General features: G+C 56.3%; 1 protein-coding gene across 3 annotated transcripts; it reads left to right on the forward strand.

The window, feature by feature from the left end:
* Positions 1-3,723: 3,723 nt before the first annotated feature.
* Positions 3,724-24,524, forward strand: CDC42EP4 (CDC42 effector protein 4). 3 transcript variants are annotated; one of them, XM_043905646.1, is made up of 2 exons: positions 3,724-3,869; positions 21,500-24,524. In XM_043905646.1, exon 2 carries the CDS (start codon positions 22,037-22,039, stop codon positions 23,060-23,062), a length of 1,026 nt encoding a protein of 341 aa, XP_043761581.1. In that variant the 5' UTR covers positions 3,724-3,869; positions 21,500-22,036; the 3' UTR covers positions 23,063-24,524. The 3 variants fall into 3 exon arrangements, with proteins under 3 accessions (XP_043761581.1, XP_043761580.1, XP_043761582.1); XM_043905645.1 differs by lacking the exon at positions 3,724-3,869 and adding an exon at positions 4,517-4,820; XM_043905647.1 differs by lacking the exon at positions 3,724-3,869 and adding an exon at positions 19,924-20,239.
* The last annotated feature ends 1,313 nt before the right edge of the window (positions 24,525-25,837 follow it).

Consider the following 25,837-nt stretch of genomic DNA (forward strand, 5'->3'; position numbering starts at 1 on the left):
GGACTGATGCTGAAGCTGAAACTCCAATCCTTTGGCCACCTGATGCGAAGAACTGACTCATTGGAAAAAGTCCTGATGCTGGGAAAGCTTGAAGGCAGGAGGAGAAGGGGACGACAGAGGGTGAGATGCTTGGATGGCATCACTGACTCAATGGACCTGAGTTTGAGCAAGCTCCGGGAGTTGGTGATGGACAGGGAAGCCTGGCGTGCTGCAGTCCATGGGGTCACAAGAAGTTGGACATGACTGAGCGACTGAACTCATGTGTGCTGGCTGCCCCAGAGCTCTGATGTGTTACTCGGGTTGGGGGTGGGGAGGGAGGCTGGAAGGGGAGTAGAGGGAGGTGGGGTGGGATTCATATGCCTGGAGCCTGGGGCAAAATAGGCCCCAGAGGCGGCCTTTGCCACATGGTGGAGGGCCTCACCCTGAGCCCCAGGCCCTCTGCCAGTGGCCTGGTATCCTGGGGATTTTCCCAGATTGCACTGCAGAGGTTGCCAAGGCCCCGAAAAAGGGCCCCGGGTGGTTCCCAAGAACAAGGAAGCAAGGAGGAGCCTCTGCCCAGAACCGTGGGAGCGAGAAGCCCAGGGAGGGGGCAGGGCCCCGGGCCACCCAGGCTCCATCCCAAACTGAGCTACAGTCAAGGCCCTGGTGACACCTGAGGGGTCCTTCCGGGACCTTCTCACCTAACCTTGGAAGAAGGAAATTCAGGGAGCGGAGGGGCTCCAGATAGAGATGGGAAGTCATAGAGCTTCCAGAAAGTGACATAACCTGCCCGGAATCCTGCTTCATGGCAAACACCAGACCCGAGTGAGTCAGGCCTCTGACCTCTTTGGAAGGGAACAGGGTTAACCGACCTAAGGGATCCCATGAAGGCTGGGGTCAAATTATGTAAACCAAAATGCCCAGCACCCAGTACGCACAACGGCTGGGAGGTGCATGTTTCCAGGGGGGTGGACAGGTCGAGGGAGGCAGGCCCATGCAGCCGTGAGGATCACGCCCGCCGAGTCCCGGGCAGGCCCCAGCAGCTAGAACAGGCCAAGACACACGTCCCGGCCTAAAGGCTTACAGGTCAAGTTTCACCAAAGGTGCAGTTAAGACCTCAAATCCTTCTCCAAAGTCAGGGGCTTAGAAGTTGCCAGAAATTTCAAGGTAGGCATTCAAGCTTAAAGTTTTCCATTTTGTGAATTTCCTCTGATTCTCTCTGAAAGGTTGAAGCAAAACTTAGTCTCAGCAAATGATTAGGAAGCCAAGTCCTAATGCCAGAAATGGGATTCTAACTATCAGGTAAAATTAGCACTTTATTTTTTTAGTTCAAGCATAGTTGATTTTCCCTGGTGCCTCAGAGGGTAAAGAATTCACCTGCAACACGGGAGACACAGGTTCAATCCCTGGGCTGGGAAGATGCCCTGGCGATGGAAATGGCAACCCATTCCAGTATTTTTGTGTAGAGAATCCCATGGACAGAGGAGCCTGGCGGGCTACACTCCATGGGGTCACAAAGAGTCAGACACGGCTGAGAAACTTGCACTTTTACTCACAGGTGATTTACAAGGTTGTGTTAGTTTCAGGTGTATAGCAAAGTGATATATACATACTTTTTCAGATTCTTTTCCCACATAGGTTATTACAAATATTTTTAAATTTGCTTTTAACTGGAAGATAATTTGTTTGCAATGTTGTGTTGGTTTCTGCTATACAACGTGAATCATATTATAAATATTGAGTTCCCTGTGGTATACAGTAGGTCCTTGTTTATCTATTTTATATGTAGTAGTGTGTATATGGAGAAGGCAATGGCACCCCACTCCAGTACTCTCACCTGGAAAATCCCATGGACGGAGGAGCCTGGTAGGCTGCAGTCCATGGGGTCGCCAAGAGTCGGACACAACTGAGCGACTTCCCTTTCACTTTTCACTTTCATGCATTGGAGAAGGAAATGGCAACCCACTCCAGTATTCTTGCCTGGAGAATCCCAGGGACACAGGAGCCTGGTGGGCTGCCGTCTATGGGGTCACACAGAGTCGGACACAACTGAAGTGACTTAGCAGCAGCAGTGTGTATATGTTACTCCCAAATTTCTAATTTATCCTTCCTGGCATTTTCTTTCAATCAAGACTCCCTGCCAGGGTATGAGCAATGCAATGGCCATGTGTCTAGAAGCATCTACTTTTTTTTGGCCATGCCACATGGCATGTGGGATCTTAGTTCCCCGACCAGGGATTGAACCTGCGCCCCCTGCAATGGGGCTTCCGTGGTAGCTCAGCTGGTAAAGAATCCACCCTGCAATGCAGGAGAGCACAGTTGGATTCCTGGGTCGGGAAGATCCCCTGGAGAAGGGAAAGGCTACCCAGTCCAGTGTTCTAGCCTGTACAGTCCGTGGGGTCACAAAGAGTCGGACAAGACTGGGTGACGTTTCACTTTCATTTTCCCCTGCAGTGGGAGCACAGAGTCTTAACCCCTGCGTCACCAGAGAAGCCCCTAGTAGCATTTACAGAGCTCCTTCCTGGAGCAATCTGCATCCACTGAGGGCATCCTGAGGGCAGGGACTGAACTGAATTTATCTTTATCCCCAAAGGCAAACCTCAATGAAGGTTCAAGGATTGTGGAAGGAGCCTCAGATGCAAAGCATTGAATTCCAATAAGGAGTGGAAGAATTACAAAGCTTTTGTCCTGGAGGTATGCTCGTTTGATAGGTCATCTAATTGGGAAAGGCAAAGCTCAGACACCTGTAAAAGGAGAACCAATTACTAAGGACAAAACAATTCGTTAACAATGGAGGGAGGGATTGGGGGAAGGGGAGGTGCCTCAGAGAATCCAGAAAGTTTGGGGGGACAGATAAAACTTAAGCTTTGATTTCAAGTGGAAGGGACCTGGGATGCCAGCCTTGGGGGAGGGTTTCCTGGGGGCCTGAGGGGGAAGGTACCAGCCCAAAGAGACCACTGAGGAGGTCTACAGCCTCTGACGGCCTGACCCTCTTCCCTGAAAATTAAAAACCCAGGCCAGGGAGCTGCTAATAGCTAGAGTGTTTAACTTATTGCTGTGTCCTCTCTCCTGAGGCATTTTATTAGCAATGATCGCTTCCAAGTGGAAGCTACTTCTCTTAAGAGATTCTCACAGGATTCAGGCGTCTCAGGAGTGCTTGGCCGCCGAGGTTCACTTGCCGCACAGGGAAGCTTAGTTTGGGCGAACACTCAGGGGGCAAGGGTTATGGATGTGGGGAAAGCGGGACAATCAGAGACAGGTCCTCCGGCCCGAGTGCTCCGAACGCCCACCCCGGGCCTGGCCTCGGGGACGGGCCCTCCCTGCCTGGTTTCCGGAAAGAGTCCGGGAGGGAGAGGATCCCTGCCCGCGGCGGCGCCGACCCTGGGGGCTTCCTGCATTTCCCGCACGCGGACGGGGAGGGAAGGGCGAGGGTTATCCGGTCCCGTCACCGCTCCGAACCCGGAGGAGCCGCCGGAGGAGCTCCCGCTAGGCCCCCGAAGGGCGTCGCGCCCCTGACCCCCAGGCCCCAGGTGACGCGGTCAAGGCCGGAGCGCAGCCAGGCGGGGGCGCGCCGGGACCCCACGGGCCGGAACCGCGGCACACGCCGCTCCCGGAGGCTCCGGCTCTGCAATTTGAACCGAGGAGGCTGGGCGGCCCGGCCGCGGTTCGCAGCGGCCATTGGCTGCGGCGGCGCGGTGACATCAGCGCGGGGGGGGGGCGCGGGCGGAGCCCGGGAGGGGAGTGTCCGAGCGGCTCCCAGCCCCGAGCCCGAGAGCCAGAGGCAAACCGATGCCGAGCGGACATGGGCCGCCAGCCCCGGCGCCTAGCCGAGCCCACGGAGCGGAGCGCGCAGCTGCGCCGGCTCGGCGCTCTCGTCTCTGGGGACCCAGGTAGGCGACGGGTCCTCCCCCCACCCCGCCTTTGGCCGCGACAGCCCCCCGGCGCCCTGCGGGGCCTGGGTGGGCTCGGTGTGGGGACCTCGATTCCCCCACCACCACCAAGGGGGCGGAGGGGATTGAAAAAGGCGCTATAGGGGCGGCGGGGCCGGGAGCGGGGCCGGGTGTCCCTATTCCTGCGCCCGCCCCCGGGTGGCCAGGCTGGGGCCCGGGGCCACGCACCGGTATCCGAGCAGATCCGGGCTGGGGAGGAGGGGGTGGCGGTCGATTTCCCCTCCCCAGACTGGGCTTAGCCGGTCGGATCCGGGCGCTGCTCCGGGGGTGGGGACGGGGGACCACCCGGCTTTGAACGGTTCACCCCTTCGCCCGGGTGGGTGACGCTGGGGCGGGAGCACAGCCTTCGGCGGCGCGCGGTGCCCCCGAGAAGGGGGCGTGTGTGCAGAGTTCTCCGTGAATCAGAACCCGATCGCTCGCGCGTAGTGGTAGAGGCGTGCACACTCGCCCTGGTACACTCGCTGCAGCACGCGCCGCGCGGAGAGGGGCGACGAGCCGCCCGGCAGGGAACGGCCGAGCGAACAAACCCTCCTCCCGCCCCACACCCTCCCTCCCCGGCTCGCCCCGCCCCGCCCCGCGCGCCCGCCTCCTCGGGAGACCGGGAGGCCGAGGCTGGGGGGGGGCGGCCGCGGCGCCGATAGGCCGGGTGGGGCAGCTTCCGAGCCCGGCCGGTGGCAGCGCGCGGGACCCGGCCGGGCGCTCCGGGCCTGGCCTCGAGCCGGGAGCGGCGGGTTAATGATTTAATCACCCGCTCAGAGCGGTGGAGCGCGATCGGCCGTCTGTAGCTCCGCCCCCTCCCCGGAGCGCCCTCCGTCCCGGGGGCACAAAACTGCCCCCCACCAGCCCCGGGCGCGTCCCGGGTGAGCCGCTCTGCGCGCCGGGCCGCCGCCGGTGAGTGTCCCGGCCGCCGGGGGAGCTGGGCGGGAATCGGAGCGGGGACTGGCGGGCTTCCCGAGGGAGGACGGGCCGGGGCGTGTGTGTGTGTGTGTGTGTGTGTGTGTGTGTGTGTGAGTGTGAGTGTGAGTGTGTCTGGGGGAGGGGTGCTCTCGGCTAACTCAAACCAGATTCCTCGTTTCCCGACGCGACGCCGTAGCCTGCTCCTGGGAAGTTTTCTTTTTCTCCCCGGGAGAACGAAGGGGAAATACAATGCTTTCTCTTTTCTTGTCACGCTTGCGATCTGACAGGCTCCCACGGCCCTGGGCTGCGTCCCCGGTGCCTGTTCTCTGCCCCTTTAGCTGAGCAGTTGAACGGCGGACAAGGGTCCCTGAGCTGTGTGAAGCTCCCTGCTCCTCTTCTGGGGAGGTTAGGTGCCGTTGGTGGTGGTGGTGGGGAGGGGTATCTCCCTCTTCCTGACCGCCCCCTCCAGCGACCAGAGCGAGCTCCGCCATCCAGCGCGCGTAAACAATGAGGGGCCCGGTTACAGGAGGGCCTCCAGCAACGCAACTTCTTTGCGCAGTCTGGGTCTCTAATAACTCCCTACTCCCTCCGCCCCTTTCCAAGGCCGAGGTGGAGGAGGGGACCCCCCGGCAGGACGGACTGAATTTTAAGAGAACAAAGAACAGGGCACAAAGGAAGGGGGAAGCTGAGCTGTGGGTTTCCCCCAGAGAAGGGGAGTTTGCTGGACCAGGCCTGGGCTTAGCCAAGCCTCTAGGTGGCCCCAGGGCTCCAGAGGCAGTAATGGGACACCCGCTGAGGACTTGGAACAAGAGAGGCTCCCTCCCTGGGGGGTAGCCAGGACCCCGTGTGAATCTGGGGGCAGGGCGGTGCCTGTGGATGCCAGCTTTCATCAGCTGCCCTGTGCAAGGTGCCCGTGTGACCGACTGATTGCTGTGGTTTATCTCCTCTGAACTTGGACTTTGCCCCTCCACTCCCTGGGGACAGCTGCTCCTTCCCATAAATGGGGGTTCTGTGAACCTTGGGAGACCCCCGGGCAGTTTCTCCTGGTCTTCCCAGGGATTCTGGGGACACTGCAGAGACTGGGAGGGGGTCGGTGTGATGAGATGAGCCTGGGGTTTGGGGTCTCCGCCGGCCGCTCTGCCGTCTTCCTGAGTTCCTGGAGCTCCAGCTCACGGGTGACCGTGTGCTCATGAGATGCTCCCTAGCTCAGGCCTCGACTTTGAGGATTCTTCCTGTCTTTTTCTGGAATGTCCACCTTTCTCTTGACTCCTCTTCCATTTCCCTCTCATTTCTCTCTCCCCTCCCCAAACCGCCCCCTCCCCCCCAACTCACCGATGCTCACCCCAATCCCATGTAGGGACACACCCAACCGACTTTGTTCCTGTTGCCTCATGAAACCCAACAGTCCAGCCCTCACAGGACTGGAGACCGGGGAGCCCCAGGCCCAGAGATTGTTGTCTGAGAAGTGGGGGGGGATTGGGTGGATGTTGAACCCCAGAGAAGGACCCTAGACCCTTCTTTACCCTCAGGAGCTTTCGATAGGACCTCTGGTTGGCTCTGGCTCAGGGCTCCTCGCCGCCTCCGCCTTTGGAACGGCTGATTGATTTCTGCAGCCAGGACAGGCTGTGCCCAGGTGTGGCAGGCAAGGTGCCTGCGGCAGGCCGCCCTCCGCCCTCTCGCCTGCCCCCTCTCCTCCGAGCAGGAAGGTGGGACCAAGCTGGGACCGGAGGCCTCAGAGGCCAGACTTGCTGTCAGGCAGTGACTCCAGTCTCCAGTGGCTGGAGCTTCCACAGGCTCAGAGGATCCTGTCCCTGTGGAGGGAGGGAGGAGCCCGTCCCTTGGAGGAACAGGATCTGGGTTGATGCCAGAGATATGCTTGGGGGCGGAGGGAGAGGAGTTGAGCAATCTGGCCCTGGAAGCTGCGAGAGCCTCTCCTGACCTATGTGCTGGAGGCCTTTCCACAACCTTGGGGAAGGGAACCGAGCTCTGAACCCACGGGCAGAGCGTCCTCAAGGCCAGCACCTCTGGGGACTCGGGGAGGGTGGGATCCTGTTGGGAGGGACTCGTGTGGCAACTGGACGTGACCCTTTGCTCACAGGGCGCCGAGAAGGAAGTTGAACCCTGAAGGATCCGGCATTCCCACTCACTGAGTCCCTGAAACTCTATTTTAAAATACAAGGAGCCTTGGGCTTCCTTCCAGGAACTCTATCAGAGTCTCTCCCCAGGCACTACCAGCTTGCAGCTCGGTGCTGCAGGCCAGGGAGGCAGCACTGATGTCTAGACCCCCCCACCCACCCCTTTCCAGGAGCAGGGGCTCTGGTGGCCCCCACTCAGCCTCCCAAGCTCAAAAGGGTCTCCTTTTCGGGTCAGGTGAGCCCCGTTTGGGGTTACCTAGCCCGTAAGAAACCGCTGGCATTTCCCCCTTGTTCCTTCATCCCTGGGGGTTGAGGGCATCTGAAAAGCAGCAGAGCTGGGACAAGAAGGATCCCTGGGGCTGACCTCAGGGACAGCATCTCTTGCTCAGCCAGGCCGCTCTGACCACCATCTCCTCCCCTGGCGAGCAGGGTGGCAGACGATGTCTGCCAGGGCAGCCTCCCTGGGAGCATCTCAGGGTTCTTATACCTGCATCCAGGCAGTTCTTGGAGTAACTGGACTTGGTCTGCAGACCCCAGCTTCAGATCCGTGACAGTGAAGTCGGGCTCTGTTCAGGTGTCTGCTCCCCGCCCCTCCTTCATCTCTGCACTCAGATGTCCACTCCCTGCAGCCCTTCTCCGTTCCTCAGAACGTTGTCCTTGGCCCACTGAGACATCAAGAGGAGCCCCTGTGTTCCCCCTGCCCTTGGGGTTGAAGTCCCAGTCAGATGGTGGGAATGGAGAGCCAGAGAGGGTACAGAAGAACCCTCCAGGGCTGGCAGTACCGTCTGTGGACACCTCTGATGAGGATCCAGTGGGGAGTTAATCATGTTGATAAGCAACCATTGTTTCTGGTAGCTGGTCCCACCGATTTCTAAGTTCGCTGACCTACATCTTAGGGAGGAACGGGAGGGCCTTATCCCCTGTATTGAACTGAAATCAGAATGAACTGAAGTCCCACTGAGAAAAGCCAGGCTCCTCCGCCTGTTTCCTTAAAGGTTAAAAGGTAAAGAAGAGAGAAGGGAAGGCAAATGGGGAAAGAGACCAAGTCTAGGGGCTGCGTGATCCCACTGCTGGTCTGGACTAGGCAGTCCACAGCTGGGCTTGGAAGCTCCAAGAATACCCCCTCCCCACAACAATTCATCCTGGGGCCCCCAAGGACTTTGAAAGGGGTCAAGCCTGGGAGCCTTTTGGGTCAGGGAGTCCTCGGGTGACACTGAAAGTGTGTGTCCTCTTTGAGCTTGGGGAGTGACTGTTGGCAGAAAGTCCCAGGGGATGCTGGAATTCTACCTTTCAAGGTGTAGAGATGGGGCACCTGCTGAAAAAGAACACGTTATAGCATCATTTTCACAGCAGACAGGGAAGCGTGCTCACCCCTTATGTGTCCTCGTGTAAGGGCTTTACCTGTGTTAGCTTATTTCACCTTCACAGTAGTGCTAGGAAGTACGTGATGTTATCAGTCGCTTTATAAACTAATAAGGACACTGAGGCACAAGTACCTTGCCCAGCGTGGCCGAGCCAGCTGGTCACTGGGGAGTCTGGCTCCAGGGTCCCCCAGGCTGCACGCTCCATCCCGCAGAGTCAAGGTGGAAATTCACCAGCCTGCTCTAGAGCCGGACCTGATCCGCCTGGCTCCCTCTGGAGACTCAGGGTGTCCTTTGATGCCCCACTCCTCAGCTGAGCACTCTGCTCTTAGGAGAAGCCAAGTGAAACCAAACAAGATCAGGCCGATCTGATTGCAAGCCCAGCCGTTTCCTTCTGGGGCCCCGGGCAGGAGGGGGGAGCATGGGGCCCCCCGCAGGCACTCCGTTTCCTGCCCTCCTCCAGCTTCTTCCCGCTGTGATGGGAGCTGGGTGGCTGGGGAAACACACAGGGACACCCACACACCCCGACTCCCACCCCCACCCCTCCAGGACGAGGCGCGTAAACTGGTGAAGTTGCCGATTGCCCTCGAGCCACTGGCTCCTCTCGGCTTGGCTCCAGAGCTGCCGCTTCCTGTCACCCCGGGTCAGGGCTCACTCCTTTCCCTCCGGAGCGGCTGTGACTCCTGGTTAGTGATGGGGCAGGGCCTTTCTCCCTCCATGCCAAGCCTTCCTTGCTGGCCCTCCTGCTCTCCTTCCTCTAGCCTGAAGCATAGGCTTCTGGGATGAAGAGGGAGCAGGGTGGAGAGAGAATGGCCCATCCCTAGCCCAGGAGGAGCGTGGTTGCCCAACTCTATGGACTTCCTGGGGTGGGGGGCGACTGTGGTCTCTATGTTGCGGGATTTGTCTTGTCCTTTCCCTGGAGTGGTGGGAAATGAGGAGCCTGGACTTGCAATATTTTAACCTGAAATTCTGTGCAAAGTGGTTTCCTGGCGGGTACTCATGCGTCCATAACTTTCGTCAGATATGAGTCCAGCACCCCCAGCAATGCTTACGGCACTCCCCTGATACACCTCATGGTCAAGTCGGAAAAGCCCAGGGTTCAGAATCGGGCAGACTGGGACAGCTTTGTGCTTAGCAGCTGTGTGACTCAGGGGAGGCATTTAACTCACAGCCTCAGTTTTCTCATCTGCAAGATGGGAATGATGCCGATAACTCCATGGGATTGTTGGGAAGCGTACTTAGGGTCTTTCAAATGCCTAGGACAGTGTTCTTACTTGCCCCTCCAAAAGGGAAGCTTAAACAAGATAAAGGGAAGCTTAAACAAGGTATAGTGATGTCCATTTTCTTTCTCATGCTTTCTCCATGACCTGCGGTCCAGGGGGCACGTAGCCACCTGAAGTCCACGATAGCATCTAAGGTATCATTTCCTATTCTTTAAGCCAGACTGGACATTGTAGTTTTCGGCAATCAAAGGGTAAGTTAATTATCCAAACTGCAGTGTGTTTTCCCTCAGCCTGAGTGACTGGCATTGTTTTCCTAAAACTGTAAGAACTATAAATTCTCTAAGATGGTTGAGAATATCTTTATGAATCCAGTGGTGAGTATCACAATTAACGGAAATACCTCTAAAACAGCATCATCAATAGGAACATAATGCCAGGCACGTAAAGAAATTTTATGGTTCCCAGTAGCTACATTTTAAAAACTACAGACTGATGAAACCCGTTTTTATTTTGCTTTAATTTTTTGGCTGTGCTGTCCCGCACACGGGGCCCCAGTTTCCCAACCAGGGACAGAACTCATGCGTCTGCACTGGAAGCTGAGCGTCTTAACCACTGGACCGTCAGGGAAGTGCCCTGGTGAAATCGATTTTAATGTTATATTTAAGCCAGTATGTTCAAAATACTGTCATTTCACCATGTAATCATAAAAAATATTAACAAGATATTTTACATTTTTTTTATACAAGGTCTTCAAAGTCCAGTGTGTTTCTTACATGTATTGTTTGTTTAGTCGCTAAGTTGTATCTGACTCTTTTGCAACCCCAGGGACTGTAGCCCGCCAGGCTCCTCTGTCCACGGGATTTCCCAGGCAGGAATGAATATGGAGCGGGTAGCTGTTTCCTTCTCCAATATTTTACACCAGTAGCACATGTGAGTTGGGATGCTAAATTTCATAAATACCCCCTCCGAATTGGGATTTACAGTTGAAAAAGTAGATTCACACACTCGAGGTGTTTTAAATATACTTAGGCTTTCCAATAACTGAATCAGGCGTCAGTTTTTCATTTAAAATCATTAAAATGGAAGAAGATTTAAAAACTCAGTTCCTTGGTGGCACTCGCCGCATTTCAAGCACTCGACAGCCTGATGTGAGTGGGCTACTGTGCTGGATGACTTGGATTTAGGATCGCGCTGTAAATGCCAGGAACCGGGCGCCTCCTTGTCAGTAGTAGAAGTCAACATTATGTTGGCAATTGTAGCAAATTTAACAAGATAAGAATGAGGAATGGAGGAGGCAGAATTATTATTAGTTGCAGATGCTGGGTTGGTCTACTTGCAAAGCTCAAAAGATTTAATCATATGGTTGATTAGGTTGTGTAAAGACAGTACAAGCTTAGTAGGGTAGACATTAAATAGATATAAATTTTAAAATTGCAGCTTTCCCATATACCAGTTACCACCAGTCAGAAGATACAGCTACGTGAAAGGGGCTGGGTATAAAACCCATTCACAATGAAAGACCATAAAATAAATCAGAGCAAACACGACAAGATGTGTGTCAGACTTGTAGGAAGACAACCCACAGAATTTAATGGAGAATGTCTAAAAGACTTGAATAAATGGATATGAAGACATGATGTTGTGATAACATCAACTCTCCCCAAATTAATTTATTGTTTGCTTTCTTTCAATCCCAATGTAATTCCCTCAGGATTTCTGTCTCAAGTCCTTCGGGAAGACTTAACTGCATTAGAAAAGCCAAGAAGTTTTCAGGGAAAAAAGTTAAAGTAGGGAGATTATCCTACTGACTACTCAAAACATATTTTACAGAGTTGATAGTATAGACCTGGTTTCGGAATAAACAGAGACCAATAAGCAGGATGTGAAGAACTGACTCATTTGAAAATACCCTGATGCTGGGAAAGATTGAAGGTAGGAGGAGAAGGGGACAACAGAGGATGAGATGGTTAGATGGCGTCACCGACTCCATGGGCATGAGTTTGAGCAAGCTCTGGGAGTTGGTGATGGACAGGGAGGCCTGGCGTGCTGCAGTCCATGGGGTCACAAAGAGTCAGCCATGACTGTGCAACTGAACTGAACTAAAGAAGCAGGGAAGGAAGTCCAGAGAAAGGGTGGGTGGTATCTATATCTATATATATCTGATGAAGGTAGCATCTGATCCTTTACTCATAATTTATACCAGTTTTATACAGAATCAGTGACTAACTTCGTTATATTTTAATTTTTTATCTATTTTTAAATGACCTGCAGTTTCAAGCCACAGACATCTTTGTGTTTCCTTTACTAGTATTTTTATCTCCATGAGTAATTTTTCATTGTTACATTACCTGGTAGTTTTAGAAGAAGTGAATATTTTCATAAAACTTGGGAGTGGGGAGGGTCTTTTGCTTCGTGGTTTTAGAGCCAGAAATTATAAAACAGATTTAAGCATTTAAAAACTAATAAGCACTCCATGGAAAAGAAAACAACAAAATCACCACATTGTAGACAGGCATATGATACACTTGCAGAAATATTTGCAAAATATAGTCAACATTCTTAAGAGCCTTAAGATTTAAAGTCATACAAATCCATTGGAAAAGATAAAGGACCGCCCCCTCCCCCGCCCCCAAAATGGGTAAACTGGCTTCCACAAGCAATTCATTAGAGAAATATTTTCTAAAATGCCCTCCCTATTTGGTAATGGGAAAAATGAAAATGCAAATTACAAGTTTGCAAAGGTGGTGGTGACCATGGTTTTTTGTTGTTCTCAGCTAAGGACACCACGATGCCTGGCATTGGGCAGCGTCATCCTCTATGTTGGTGAAACTGTAACTTGGTAAAAACCTTCTGGAGAACAAGTTAGCAAGCGAAACAAAAGTAATTTTACTCACTTATCGGTGTGTATCCTCCGGAAATGGACCTGGGCAGACTTAGCTGGAAGGCTGCTTGTTACAGCGTTGGAAAGAAACTGAAACGTCAGTGGCCTGATGTAAAATAGGCTATTAGGACTTAATCTAGAATAATGTAGCGATATTTATGAACATGTAACCATTTTCACTCAAATGCGAGCAGTGGTTGGCTTTATTCATCCCTCTATGGTGGAAAGTGCTGCTTGTATTTTGAAAAAGGGGGGGGGAGGGGCGGAGAAACACGTCTAAATTAGCATTATCCCAGAGAAGTAGCATGCAAATCTCGTATGTAATTTACGGTTTAAATAGATGCATTTGAAAAAGTAAAAAGAGGTGAAACGACCGTTTTCTTTAACTCAGTATATTCCAAATATTATCCTTTTCTAATATGATATCATTTGACAATATTTTAAAATATTATCATTTGAAAAGATTAATTCTAACATGCAATCCCTGTGGGAAATGAGCAAAGTCGCACTCTCTTTTTTGAAGTCCAGTGTCTATTTTACCCTTTAGCACAGGTCAACTTGGACCTTTCAACCTGGACTCCATTTGGGGTGCACATTCCAAGCGCCCCAGGGCCACTGGGCTGGGGGCTGTGGGCCCACGCGTTCTGTAGTAACGCCTGGAGAGGCGGCAGAGGGTGGGGTCCTTAAGGTCTATGCTCCATCCAGGCCAGCGTCCTGATCACCTGGAGCCAGTTCATCCCCCTCCCCAGTGGTACTCCTCCCCGCCTCCCCCAGCCCCCAGGGATGCCTGGAGAGTGGGCGGTGGCTGCTCGCTGCTGCGGAAAGCTTGTAGTGAAATTGGGCCTTTGTTCACTTTCCCTTCCTTCCAGGAAGAATCTATCTGCCAGAGGATGTTTATCTCCAGGAAACGGGACTTGTGGCTCCCTTGGGCCAATGAACCCAAGGTCTAGATTGACTCGGAGAGGCAGGGAGGGTGGAGCCAGCGCCAGGCACCCAGCCTGGGAGGTTTTAGGGGAGGGATGGGGTCCAGGGGCTGGTCTTCCTTTCTGGCAACCGGGAACCACCAAGAAACACAAGCTGGAGATTGGAACAGGGGCAGGCATGAAAAACACTTGAAGTGGGGCTTCGTGCTGGGCCCACGCTTGACTCTGCTGGGCCAGTCCTGGCTTTTGCTGCAGGGGGGTCCTCCCCACCTCTCACCTCCCAGGGAGGGTCCTCAGAGCAGGAAGCAGGGGTGAGATCTGGAGTAAGGAGGGGCCGCCCATTTGAACCATCCCTCGGAGCAGATGCCTGATGGGGGTGTCCGTCAAGTGAGTCTCAGTCCCCAGGTCTTAGATAAACAGCCTGCCTGCCTAATCCCACCCTATCACCATCTCTGTCCGTGAGCACGTTCTCAACTGTGGACATCTGAGTCATCCAGGGGGTTGTGTCCCCAAGGTCTGCCAGAAACGGGGCTCAAAGCACCATTTAGTAGCTGAGAGAGAGAGAGAGCATGAGGGCATTCACTCCATCCGAGCCTCGGTTTCTCTTTTCTGTACAATGGGGGCGATCCTGACACCCTGCGCACAGGGCCAGGGACCCAGGTTTAATGATGCCGCCACACAATGCCTGGCACGTGGCAGGCACCCGGTGTATGGGAACTGCTGACGGCATGCCTATGTCTGCATTGCTGGTGGTCGGCCAGTGGCTGGGGCCCCGTGTCCTCGTGTGACCCCGCCTCTCCGTGTTCCCTCTGCTCTCTGGTAGCCATCAGGAGACCCGAGCTGGGGCTGTGGAAGCAGCAGAGACCAAGCCGTCATCTGCCCAGGGTACCACTGGCGGATGGCCGCTGTGGGAGGCTGGCCTCCAGCTCAGGGCTTCCGTGTCACTGGAAATTGGCCAGTCTCCGGGGTGGAGTAGAGATTGTCATTTCTGAATTGCTAGTTGTTGGAAAGCAGGTTCTTGGGGGCAGGGGGTGGGTCCTAAGCTCCCTATTTCCCCTGCCACCGGGTTTTATAGGTTGCCCACTTTGTCCTCCCAGGCAACTTAAAACAAGGACATGATAAACTTGTGATAAACTCTGTCCTTCTGGGGGAGGTGTGGATTTAGCAGAAGGGGGAGAGAGAGAGAGAGAGAGAGAGGACAGACATCAACAGGAGATTTTTTGATCCTTTTATTTGAGAGTATGTGGCCTGAGCCCCACGCCCTTGCCCTTCCCCTCCCAGCCCCCACCCAGCGCCTTGTATGGGCTGCAGCTGCCAGAGCCTGAGAATCTGATAGTTTAAAGCTGGTTTGGAAATTAAAATTTTTTCCTTAAGCCTTTGATGCTTTGGGATTTTTACTATTATTATTATCAAAACAGCACTGCCACATTAAAGGAAACTTTTTTTTTTTTTTTTTTTTCACAAAAGCCCATTTTCCTCTCCAGCCTGACATCACTCCTTGATTTCTCCGCCTGCCCTTTTGCCTTTCTTTGAGGATGCGTATGTGTGTGTCATCTGTGATCACTGCATGTAAACAAGTCTAAGTTCTGCCTTTTTCTCCTGCTCGAGGTTGTTTGATGATCAGTTTCCCACATCCTGCGTGGTCGTCATAGACCCCGCTTCTTGTGCTTGCAGGATAATCTGTTGAGTTAACGTGTCCTTGTTTTCTCAACCATTTTCTTGTTGCTGGGTGTTAGGCTGTTTCCAGTCTCTTGATATTATGAATGAGGCATCAGTGGCTATCTGTGTTGCAGACTTTTTTCTGCTCTGAAGTAGTTCCAGAGGGTGGGTTTCCCACTATGGGGGCTCCTGGATCCTTCTCAGTTTAAAGTTAAGTGTTTCAAGAACCTGCCGTAATGGCCGATGCCCCAAGACCATCCCATCCTGGGGTCGTTTTGTCCCTCCCTGCCTGGTGGCATCTGGTACCCGCTGCTCAGTGGGTGGGAAGTCCTCCCCTTCCCCTTTCCTGGCTCAGTGCCAGGATAACAGACTCAAGAAGGTCTAGCCCCATGCCTGGCAGTGAGTCAAAAGCCCGTGTTATCTGCGAGGACCTATAGAGACTGGGAGATGGGGGCCTGGGCGTCAGCATGCCCTGGGCCCCCCATCAGCTCTGTGGCCTTGGGCACGTGCTCTTCTCCAGCCCAATAGCCCGTCAAGGCCACTGGATGGGATAATCTCTGGGCTGTCCTTCACTTCTCAGTCTTGGGAATCTCTGAAGTTGAGGGCATTGTGGATGGCTCTGTGGGCGTCATGTGGCATTGTGGGTATCACCCTGTAGCACCACCCCCAGGGGCGCATACAAAATCCACTGAGGGGCTTCCCTGGTGGTCCAGCAGTTAAGACTCAGTGCCGGGGGGTGTGGGTTCAATTCCTGGTTGGACAACGAAGATCCCACATGCTATGTGGCATGGGCAAAATATTTTTTTTGTAATTAAAAAAATAAAAATTCTACCGAGATGTGGGAAGAAAAACACCAGAACTATGTTGTATTTTGGCCTTTTTTTTTTTTTTTAAGGAAAACTAAAACCTATTAAGTGATTCATGGATTGACAGTAGCCTCATATATAACCTATAAAATATATATCTATGTGTGCGTGTGTATACAGATTACAGGCTCCATGCTTTAATGTGCCGAGATCCCCACACTCTGGGTCATGCATCACTATTTTAGTGATTGGAGCCGGGCTGTGGGAATAAAGCCCTGGCTTCCATCCATGACCCCAGGGCAAATCTCTTAATTTAGTCTCTTCATCTCCAAGAGCATGGTCGCTCCACAGATACACAAGTGGTACAGAAGTTATAATAGTGATATTTCATGCTTCCATCCTGGGCTCTTTTTTTTTTTTTTTTTTTTCCCTTCCCTTAATTTAATTGCAGCCGTTTAGGCTCAGATTATTTTAAGACAGGGCTTCTCAACACCCTGGTGCCAACAGCAGACTTTCAAATAGAGAGGGCTGGTGGCAGTGTTAGTGAAGGGACAAAAGCTTCCAGATACACTCAAGGCAGCGAGAGCGACCCCACGGCCCTGCCGATGTCCCTCCTGCTCTGCGTAGCAACGGGCATCAAAGCTCCCGAAGTCTCCTCTGTTCCCTCTGCCGCCGGCCGGCTGTTGGAATAAAGCAGTCTTCCGCTTTCTCTGGGGCTCCTTATCTTCTCAGGATAAGGCGGATGAGCACTCCAGAAAGCGACAGAGCCTCAGGACGCCCGTGGCCCTCCTGGCGCCCGCGTTTCTTGCACAATCTCCTGCATCGTGTTCTTCCAGCTGTTGGATGTTCTGAGCACAACGCCACCCCCGCCCCTGCCCCATTCTGCAAATTCAGCTTCTTCCCGGTGACAGCGTTGGTTGCACCCCCGAGCGAAAGGTCCCTGGCCTACCAGGCGAGACCCCCTCTGCTGGGCTCCAGCTCCGCTCGGAGCCTATCCTGCAGTCTGTCCTCCGTCTCCTCCCCCATCGGGATGCTCAGGCCCTGGGGTCTCCACCTGCAAAACCGGCCCTGGATGTGTCCTAACCCTAGCACACCCCGCCCCGTCCAGCTCCTTCATCACACCCTCATCCTGGCCCCTGTCCATCTCCGCAACCATAGCCTCGTCCTAGCGCACATCCTCTTTGCCCTGAATTCCTGCTTCCCCTCCTCTCTGCCTGAAAAAGCTTCTGGTATCCAGCCCAAGGCACAACCAAGCTCGAATGCCCTTGCTTGGGGATGGCCTGGGTGGTTAGAAGTGGACATGCTGGAGGGGGTGGGTGGCTGTGGCCGTGGGCGTGGAAGTCTGAGTCCTCCGTGTACCGGGTGAGCTTACAGGCCAGCTGCACAGTGGGAGGCCTGTCCGGCTGCCCCGGAGGAGCTCAGGTCCATCGGGGAGCCGCTGGGCTAGTGACGAGGCGGGGCAGTGCCCTCTGGACAGCCTGTCAGGGAGGATGAGGGAGGGTGTGGTCAGAGTTGATCCAACCAGGGGCCTGGCCTGGCCTCGCAAGGAGGGCTCCTCGCCCTGCCGTGGAGGAATGCTCTGTGCTCAGTGGGCCAAGAGGAGCAGAATCGGATTCCAGAGGAGGCGAGGGAGTCAGGGAGAGATGCAAGATGCTGTTGTCTTCCCTTGCTCCGCCAGGAAAGCGGGATGTGGCTTCCGGGGTGGAGGGGGGCAGGGGCGTCCCGCCCAGGGTGTGCCGTGGGGAGTGGCTGCCTATTTTAGCCACTTCCCCTGAGCTGAGTCACGGGGCTCAGTAGAGCCCCCTCCTGAAGCCCACGGCACCCTGGGGCACAGGCCCCTTCCGGGTGGCACTCAGCATCGCCCCCCAAACTGGTGCAGGCCACCTGCTTGTTCTTATCCTCAGAGTTTCACCTCTTCACCCCCAGCTTGCTCCCTGTTCAGAGCTTAGGCTGACAGTGTCATGAGGGTGCTGTAAGACCAGAGATTTGAAACAGCCTGGTGAGCGGACTCTGACTAGTCCTGGAGCTGCAGCCGTAGGGCTCCAGGGCTGCAGGGTCCCGTGGGCCCCCCTTGCTGGGCAGGGCACCCAGTGAGTGACTCCACCTAGGCCCCCGCTCTCAGGACTTGGGGCGTTCTCATGCTGGAGGTCAGAGATGGCTTGGTTTCTCATGAGCCACAAAGCCTCGTCCCCACCCCCAGGCGAGACCACGGGTGGCAGATAAGCGCTGGCCAGACCTGCCTGGGCTTCCTGGGGTGCGGGGCTCTGCAGGGGCCTAGGGATCTCCCTGCCGGCGCCTCGAGCCCTGACCTCTAGCTCTCCCCTTGAGAATGTCCCGGGAGAGGGTGATAGGATGGTGGGGACCCTCCTGTCCTGGAGCCATGATGGCTGGGGCCCCTGGTCCCCGCAGGTGGCCACAGGGATCCGCACCGTCCTGGCTGAGTCCGGGGCAGCGGGGCCTGCGGTTTCCTTTCCGTTCTAACAAGCACTTGAGCTCAGGGAAACCGCAGCGCCTGACGTTGCTCCCTGGGCCTGGGGATTCCTGCCATTAGCTTGAGACCCTTACGCAACTCTGGAGGTTCCTGTCACAGATCCCACAACTCTGATCCTTTTCGTTTCCTCCCCTGTTCCTCCCTCCCTCTTTTTTTTTTCCCCTGCCTGAGCAGGCATACACGCTCTCACTCCAGGACTGGGATTCTCAACCCAGGTGCTCCCCCTGCCCGCCCCACCCCCTGCCCGCGTGGGACACCTGGCCCGTGTGGAGCGTCTTTACTTGCCCCAGTCACAGCTGGGGAAGGGGTGCTGCTGGCATTGGGCAGGGAGCGGCCAGGGATGTGGCCAGAGGGCCTACAGGAAGCGGGATGAGCCCCCACCACCAAGGACTCAAAGCTCCAGGTGTCAGCAGGGTCAGCATCGCTCTTCAGCCAGCAGTCGGGGGAGGGAGTTGGAAATGGTCCCTAATCGGAAGCGCTACCCACCAAAGGCCAGAAAGAGGCCTGGCGTGGAGCAGAGAGAGCCCTGGAGCAGGAGACCGGCTTCCAGCCCAGCTCTGCCCTTTGGCACATAAATCTGGATACGTCCCTTCGCTTCAGTGAGCCTGTTTTCTCATGCAGAAAATGAAGGAGTTGTGCTGAGAGCCGAGGCTTCTGTGACCAGAGGCAGGAGCTGAGCTGCAGGCAGGTTGAGGACACGGACGCTCACCTTCCATTCTTGCCTCACTGCCCTGATGGCAGCAGAAGCCTGGGGGGTCCTCCAGTATCCAGAGTGCCTTAGAGACCTGATTTGATTTCTTCGATGCGAATAGTTCTGAAGCTGACACACTCCATTCTCCTCTTGGTTAGCCAAAGAGTTTTCCCTAAAGTTGGCCTGAGACCCCATGGCTGCCCCCAAGGGTCACATACGGTGACTCTCTGCTGGAGCAATGTGGAAGGGATGGCCCTGAGGCCGGTACTTTGCATGTGTGTCTAGTGTAGGCAGCAGCAGACTATGGCCCAGATCTGGCCCACCACTTGTGTTTATAAATAAAGTTTTATTGGGACACAGCCATGCCCGATTGTTTACATACAGCCTACTGCTGCTTTCCTACCACCGCAAAGACAGATTTGAGTAGCTGAGACCAAGACCATAACTGCCGTAAAGCTGAAAATCTTTGCTGTCTGGACCTTCATGGAAAACACTTGTCGAAACCTGGTTTAGCGGCTCCGCGTCTGATAGTTTAGAGATCAGATCCCAGGGTATAGAGAGGGGTGAGGTTAGGGGTGGAGGAAGTGAATTTTCCTAAGGGTCTGGTGAGGAGGAGGTCATCTCAAGGCCTTTCAGAGACGTCCTCCCCTGACTCTGCCAGCCCGCCTCCCTGGGGTGGCAGGTGAGCCCCGGTGCCTGGCTCCTGCTGCCTGCCGGCCCCGGAGAACTTTGCTTGCTGGAGTGACGAGTGCTGAGACTGCCTGGGGGCGGGGGAGCACGTGCTGGCAGGGGAACCATCAGGCTGGGCGTCCACAGCAGGACAAGGAACAAGGAAGGAGCACGTGGGGGTGGGGAGTGGGAGGGCGTGGAGACGTCAGGCCCGGAGCCCCAGAGCTGTAGGCTGAGGTGACACTGTCCTTGGGCTCGGGAAGGCAGAAAGGCAGCAGCCCAGAGACTTGGGTGGGAGGTGGCATTTCAACAGGTGTTTGGAGACCGACTGTGCCAAGAACCGCCGGACAGGCTTCAGTGGAGACGGGCCTGTTGCAACCCTCCGGAAGCTCATGGTCTGGTGGGGAGATGACAGTCCAGCCAGCAGCTGGAGAACGACATAGCCAGTGCCCGCTGGGGCCAGGGACATCCATAGTGCTGGGGTTGTGGGACCAGGAGGCCGGGGGGTTCTCACCAGGTTAAAGCAGGTTTCCTGGGAAGAAGTGACATCTCAGCTGAGCCCTGAGGATGCTGGGTGAGCCTGCGGACTGGTGTTCCAGCAGGGACCGTGTGTGTCCAGTTCGGAGTCCAGGAGACAGAAACTCAGGGCCAGGGTAGACCGCAGGGGTCACGGAGAGGCAAGGAGGGAGGCAGGGACCGGGCGCCAGATAGGGGGCTCTGTGCTGGGGAGTCCTGGGTGGGTTCTGTTTTAGCCAGAAGGGAAAGCAGGAAGGGGAAGCAGGGCCAGGTGGGATGTGGCAGCTAGCCTGGGGCAGCATCAGGAGTGAGGCGTCCTGTGGGGTGTCCTGGGTTGCCCCTGGCAACCTGCTCTGCTCAGCCCTGGGCTGCTGGGTTTAGCCTTTGGGGCTGGTTTGGCTTCAGTGTGGGACTTCACCTTGGTCCTTGCCGGGAGTCACATGGCTGGTAGTACAAGCTTTGAGAGGCTCTCCTAGGGTCCCAGAGGATGTTCTCTGGTTCAGGTTAAACATCCTGGGGGCTGGGGGTGTCTGCAGTTGTCTCGTCCCTACCGCCCTGTGCGCCCCTAATGATTAAAGAAACGGCATTTCCCAGTCTTGGACTCTGAGAGGCAGGCAGAGGGTGGACCCTTGGCAGAGCTCGGACCCTTGGCAGAGCTCAGGGCCCCATGGAGGAGGTGCGGCAGGCGGGGTCCTCACTACTGGGACACCCAGCAAGGACCTGAGGGCTGGGGAGCTGGTTCCGTGGATCCCCGCGGCCCCACCCTCATTCTGATTCAGAGAGTGAGCAGGCCGCCCAGGTCCCTGGAGGTGTCAGCCGCGCCTCCCTGGGGCCTGTCCTGTCCTACCCCTTCTCTTAGGACAGTGACTCAGGCTGAGGTGTCCACTAACTTCACAGGGATTGAGGTCAGCCAGCTGGAAGAACTTACAGCCTGTCTCCAGACCGGTTGTTTGCAGGAGTCAAGCCCCTCCCTAGTCTGCCGCCTGCCCGTTGCACCTCCCCCGCTAGCTGGCGGCACCCTGGTGGGGTGGGGGAGGCAGGGTGTAGGGGAGACACGGTCCTTTAGAGGGCAGGGCGGCTCTCTCAAGGGTCAGGGCAGGCGTGTCAGTGGCTACCTGAACTCCAAAGAGCGCTGGCTTAGCCCCAGAGCCTGTGCAGGAGGGAGCTGGCAGGATTCTGAAATTGATCACTAGCTTATTTCACATTGTCTCACTTGGGTGGGAGAGAGGAGGTGTAAATGGCAGCCCCTGGGCCGGATGGGCTCTGGTGCTGGGCGGACGGCTGGGTTAACACTTGCCCTGCTGTGATCTTCTTGCAGCCCTGTGATCGCCTCCTCATCGCCCCTTCCAGCCGCCGGACTTCACCTCTGACTGCCGATCCACCTCTGACCCCCCCGATCCACCTCTGAGCCCCCGATCCACCTCCGCCGGACTTCACCTCTGACCCCCGATCCACCTCCGCCGGACTTCACCTCTGACCCCCGATCCACCTCCGCCGGACTTCACCTCCGACCCCCGATCCACCTCTGCTGGACTTCACCTCTGACCCCCGATCCACCTCCACCGGACTTCACCTCTGACCCCCGATCCACCTCTGTCTGACTTCACCTCTGACTCCCGATCCACCTCGGAACCCCTGATCCATCTCCACCGGACTTCACCTCTGACCCCTCGATCCACCTCTGCCAGACTTCACCTCTGACCCCCGATCCACCTCTGCCGGACTTAAGCTCTGACCCCCACCCACCTCCGCTGGACTTCACCTCTGGCCCCCGATCCACCTCCGCCGGACTCCACCTGTGACCCCCGATCCGCCTGCTGCCTTGGGGGGCCCCTCCGTCCTCCACCCCAGCAAGATGCCCATCCTCAAGCAGTTGGTGTCCAGCTCGATGCACTCCAAGCGCCGCTCGCGGGTGGACCTCACGGCCGAGATGATCAGCGCCCCGCTGGGCGACTTCCGCCACACTATGCACGTGGGCCGGGCGGGGGACGCCTTCGGGGACACCTCCTTCCTCAACAGCAAGGCCGGGGAGCTGGACGGCGAGTCTGTGGACGAGCAGGCCCCGTCCTCCTCGTCCTCCAAGCGCAGCCTCCTGTCCCGCAAGTTCCGGGCCAGCAAGCGGTCCCAGTCGGTGACCCGGGGCGACAGGGAGCAGCGGGACGTGCTGGGCTCCCTGCGGGACTCAGCCCTCTTCGTCAAGAACGCCATGTCCCTGCCGCAGCTGAATGAGAAGGAGGCCGCGGAGAAGGGCTCCAGCAAGCTGCCCAAGAGCCTGTCGTCCAGCCCCGTGAAGAAGGCCAGCGCGGAGGGCAGCCTGGAGGAGGCAGCGCCTCGGCGAAACGGGGCCGCCGGCCCGCACTCCCCAGACCCCCTCCTGGAGGAGCAGGCCTTCGGGGACCTGACGGATCTGCCCGTGGTGCCCAAGGCCAGCTTCGGGCTGAAGCACGCCGAGTCCATCATGTCCTTCCACATCGACCTGGGGCCCTCCATGCTGGGCGACGTGCTGAGCGTCATGGACAAGGGGGGCGAGTGGGAGCCGGAGGACGGCGGTTACCATGGCGACGGGGACCCAGCCGGCAGCCCGGCCCCCGCGCCCAGAGCGGCCGGGCAGGAAGGCGAGGGGGGCCCGGACGCGCCCTCCCGCGCCCTGCAGGATGAGGGCTGGGCAGCGGCCGCCCCCAGCCCCGGCTCGGCCCGCAGTGCGGGCAGCCACACCACGCGGGACAGCAGCTCGCTGTCCAGCTGCACGTCCGGCGTCCTGGAGGAGCGGAGCCCCGCCTTCCGGGGGCCGGACCGCGCCGCGGCCACTGTCCCTGCACAGCCGCCCGACCCCGAGTTCTCCTTTATGGACGAGGAGGAGGAGGACGAGATCCGGGTGTGAGGCGAGCTGGAGGTCGGGGGCTCTGGGCGTGGTCCCCTCCCTGCCCCCAGCCACGCAGAGGCAGCCAAGGCCTTGACCCTGAGCCTCATGGATGAGGGGCACTGCGGAGCCTGGGGGCCCAGGACGGCTTGCAGCTGGCTTGGGTGCGTGACTGTTGTTTTTTTTTTTTTTTTGCACACCCTGCCCTGCCCCAGAGCTCCTAGGACGGGCCTGCGTGCTTGCAGCAGGCATCAGCTCTCCCGACCCTAAGACCTCCAGCAGATGCTCACTGGCAACCCGAGTCCCTGCCACGTGCGGCGATAACAGGGCAGCCGGGGTCGCCAGGACTGAGGACACCTGACTGTGACCGGCAGCGGCCATCAGAATAAATGCTTGTGCCAGGTCGCCTGCACGAGGAACCCCTCGGAGGCAAAGCCGACCTAACGTGTACACTAAACGCGACCCCTTCCGGGGACGAGAACAGGATGCAGAACGGAAGGAAGGCTCCAGGCGGCTTGAATTTTCAATCAAGACGGGCCTTTCAGGATGACACTAAGCTAGGCCGCAGCCCTAGCTCTCTCCCTCTGGGTCTGTTGGTTCTTGTGTTTAAATCTTTCTAGAGCAATACCTGGAGCGGTGTTGTAGACCCGCCACCCGGGAGGAAGACGAATCCTTTTAGAAAGACCTTTATACTAAGTGCTTCCAAACTTTATTTAGAGCTGTATGGGGTGGGAGGGGGTGGTCTGTGTGTGTCTGTCTTTGACCCCCTCCCCCATAGCTATTAACAACTGGGCAGGCAGCCAGTGTAGAAAATTTCTGGAAAATGATTATTAAAAAGGCTGTCATTCCTACGGGGGCGGGGTATAAAACCTTTCTTTGAATTGGGTTGTTCCTTCCCCCTCCCCCAACCCGGACTGACTACTTCCCCTTCCTCTCTCAGGCCTCTGTCCAGGAACCCCCTTCCCCACCTCTGAGTCAACAGCCCTGAGAGCAGAGTGTTGCCAGAGTTAGCAACAAAACAAAACAACAGAGTGCTGAGTTAAATTAGAATCTCAGGCATACAGAGGATACTGTTTTAGTGGAAGTACGCCCCCTGCCTTATTTGGCACATACTTAGACTAAAAAGTTAGTGTTTTTCATTCTGAAATTCGAATTTCCCTGTGTGCTTGAGTTGAGCTTGGGTGTGAGCTCCCAGAGTTCAAGCTGACTCACCTCCCCACGTGCCCTTGGAGCCAACGGAGGGCGGGGGCAGAGAAAAGCAGCACGGGATCCAGCCAGGGCGGAGCAGATGCGCACTCAGACTGTAGCTTAGTTTTTGAATCGGGAGCCCCCTGGTTTCCAGTCCTGCAGCCCCCCGCCCCCCCCACCAGCTGCCCTTGAAACCCACCTAGACAGTGGTCAGTTCCAGATTCTAAACTGTATATTTTTTTCCATGAAAATGTTAAAAGAGCAAGGAAACATGAAAATAAAAGGCTCTACGGCATGCCTGGTCTCTGCTTTTGGAGTTGGGGTTATTTCAGGATGTGGGGGAGGGTAGATGGGCAGGAGGGTGCAGATGGGGGAACCTGTGGCTGCCTGAGCCCCGCCTCGGGGACCTGAGGTGGCTTCTCTCTCTGTCTCGGGGGTCTGTCCCTCACGGTTCTCCAGCTTCTGGAAGGACACGGCCTTGTGTGCCCCTCTGCCCAGGCAGGCCCTTGGGGGCTCTGGGATTTGGTGTCCGAGCTGCCACTTACCTGCTGGGGTCCCCGGGCACTTAGTTTGTGCCTCATTCTCCTTGTCTACTAAATGGGAATCCTGCTGCTCTCAGGGCTTCCCTGGGGACTCAGACGGTGAAGAATCTGCTTGCAATGCGGAGACCTGGGTTCGATCCCTGGGTCGGGAAGATCCCATGGAAGAGGGCATGGCAACCCACTTCAGTATTCTGGCCTGGAGAAGCTCCGTGGACAGAGGAGCCCGGCGGGCTACAGTCCATGGGGTCACAAAGAGTTTGACACGACTGAGCAACTAAGCCATGGTGTTTACCACGGTGTTTCTAAACCCAGGGAGGTGCCTGACCCGAGTGGGAGATGTCAGCACCAGGACACACAAGTCGAGTCAGGAAAGAGGCCACCCCGCCTTTCCTCCCTTTCCCCATCTGACCTGGCAGGTCACCTTACAGAGGTGTGGTCTCCTTCCAGTCTCCTGGCCTGGGAGGCAGACTCTGGTGTCCCCGTTTTATAGAAGAGACGTGCTCCAGAGGCCACGGGGCCACCTTCTCCAAAGTCACCAAGTGGCAGAGTCAACAGGACTGATTGGAAACCCTTTCCACACTCGTAGGCACCTCGAAGCTTGATGACTTGGGGAAGTGAGGCTGGGGTGGGGCAGCCCCCAGTGGGACCCCGGGAGCCCGGCGGTCAGCTCCCCCCTCACCCCTTTCCCTCTGCCTGGGTGCATCCCTAGGGTGCAACTGGCAGCCTGGGTGGGGCTGTCTCTGCCCCTCCAATGCCCTCCTCTCCACCTGGGGGCCTTGGCGTGGCTGAGATCTGAGGTCGGGAAAGCCTGCCCCTGTCCCAGGAGAAATTTGGGCACGTACTCATCGTCCTCCTGGGGAGCAATTAGAAGCGTAATTAAACTGTCGCCAAGTCCCTCTGTCCCTAGACTGGCTCATTAGAGGTAATGAGCGATGTAAAGTTATGAGTAGGTGGGATGGTGGCCGGGGGGTGGGGGGGACATCCAAGCCCAGCGGGAATGATGGGTCTCCCAGCTCCGGGGGGATTGGAGAGAGGGATGCCCTGTTCAGCAAAGGCTCAGGCAGGT

This window comes from Cervus elaphus, chromosome 5, assembly GCF_910594005.1.
Source record: "Cervus elaphus chromosome 5, mCerEla1.1, whole genome shotgun sequence".
Lineage (NCBI taxonomy): Eukaryota > Metazoa > Chordata > Mammalia > Artiodactyla > Cervidae > Cervus > Cervus elaphus.

Coding starts and splice junctions, on each gene's coding strand:
- CDC42EP4 (XM_043905646.1), top strand. CDS start 22,037: ATGCCCATCCTCAAGCAGTTGGTGTCCAGCTCGATGCACTCCAAGCGC.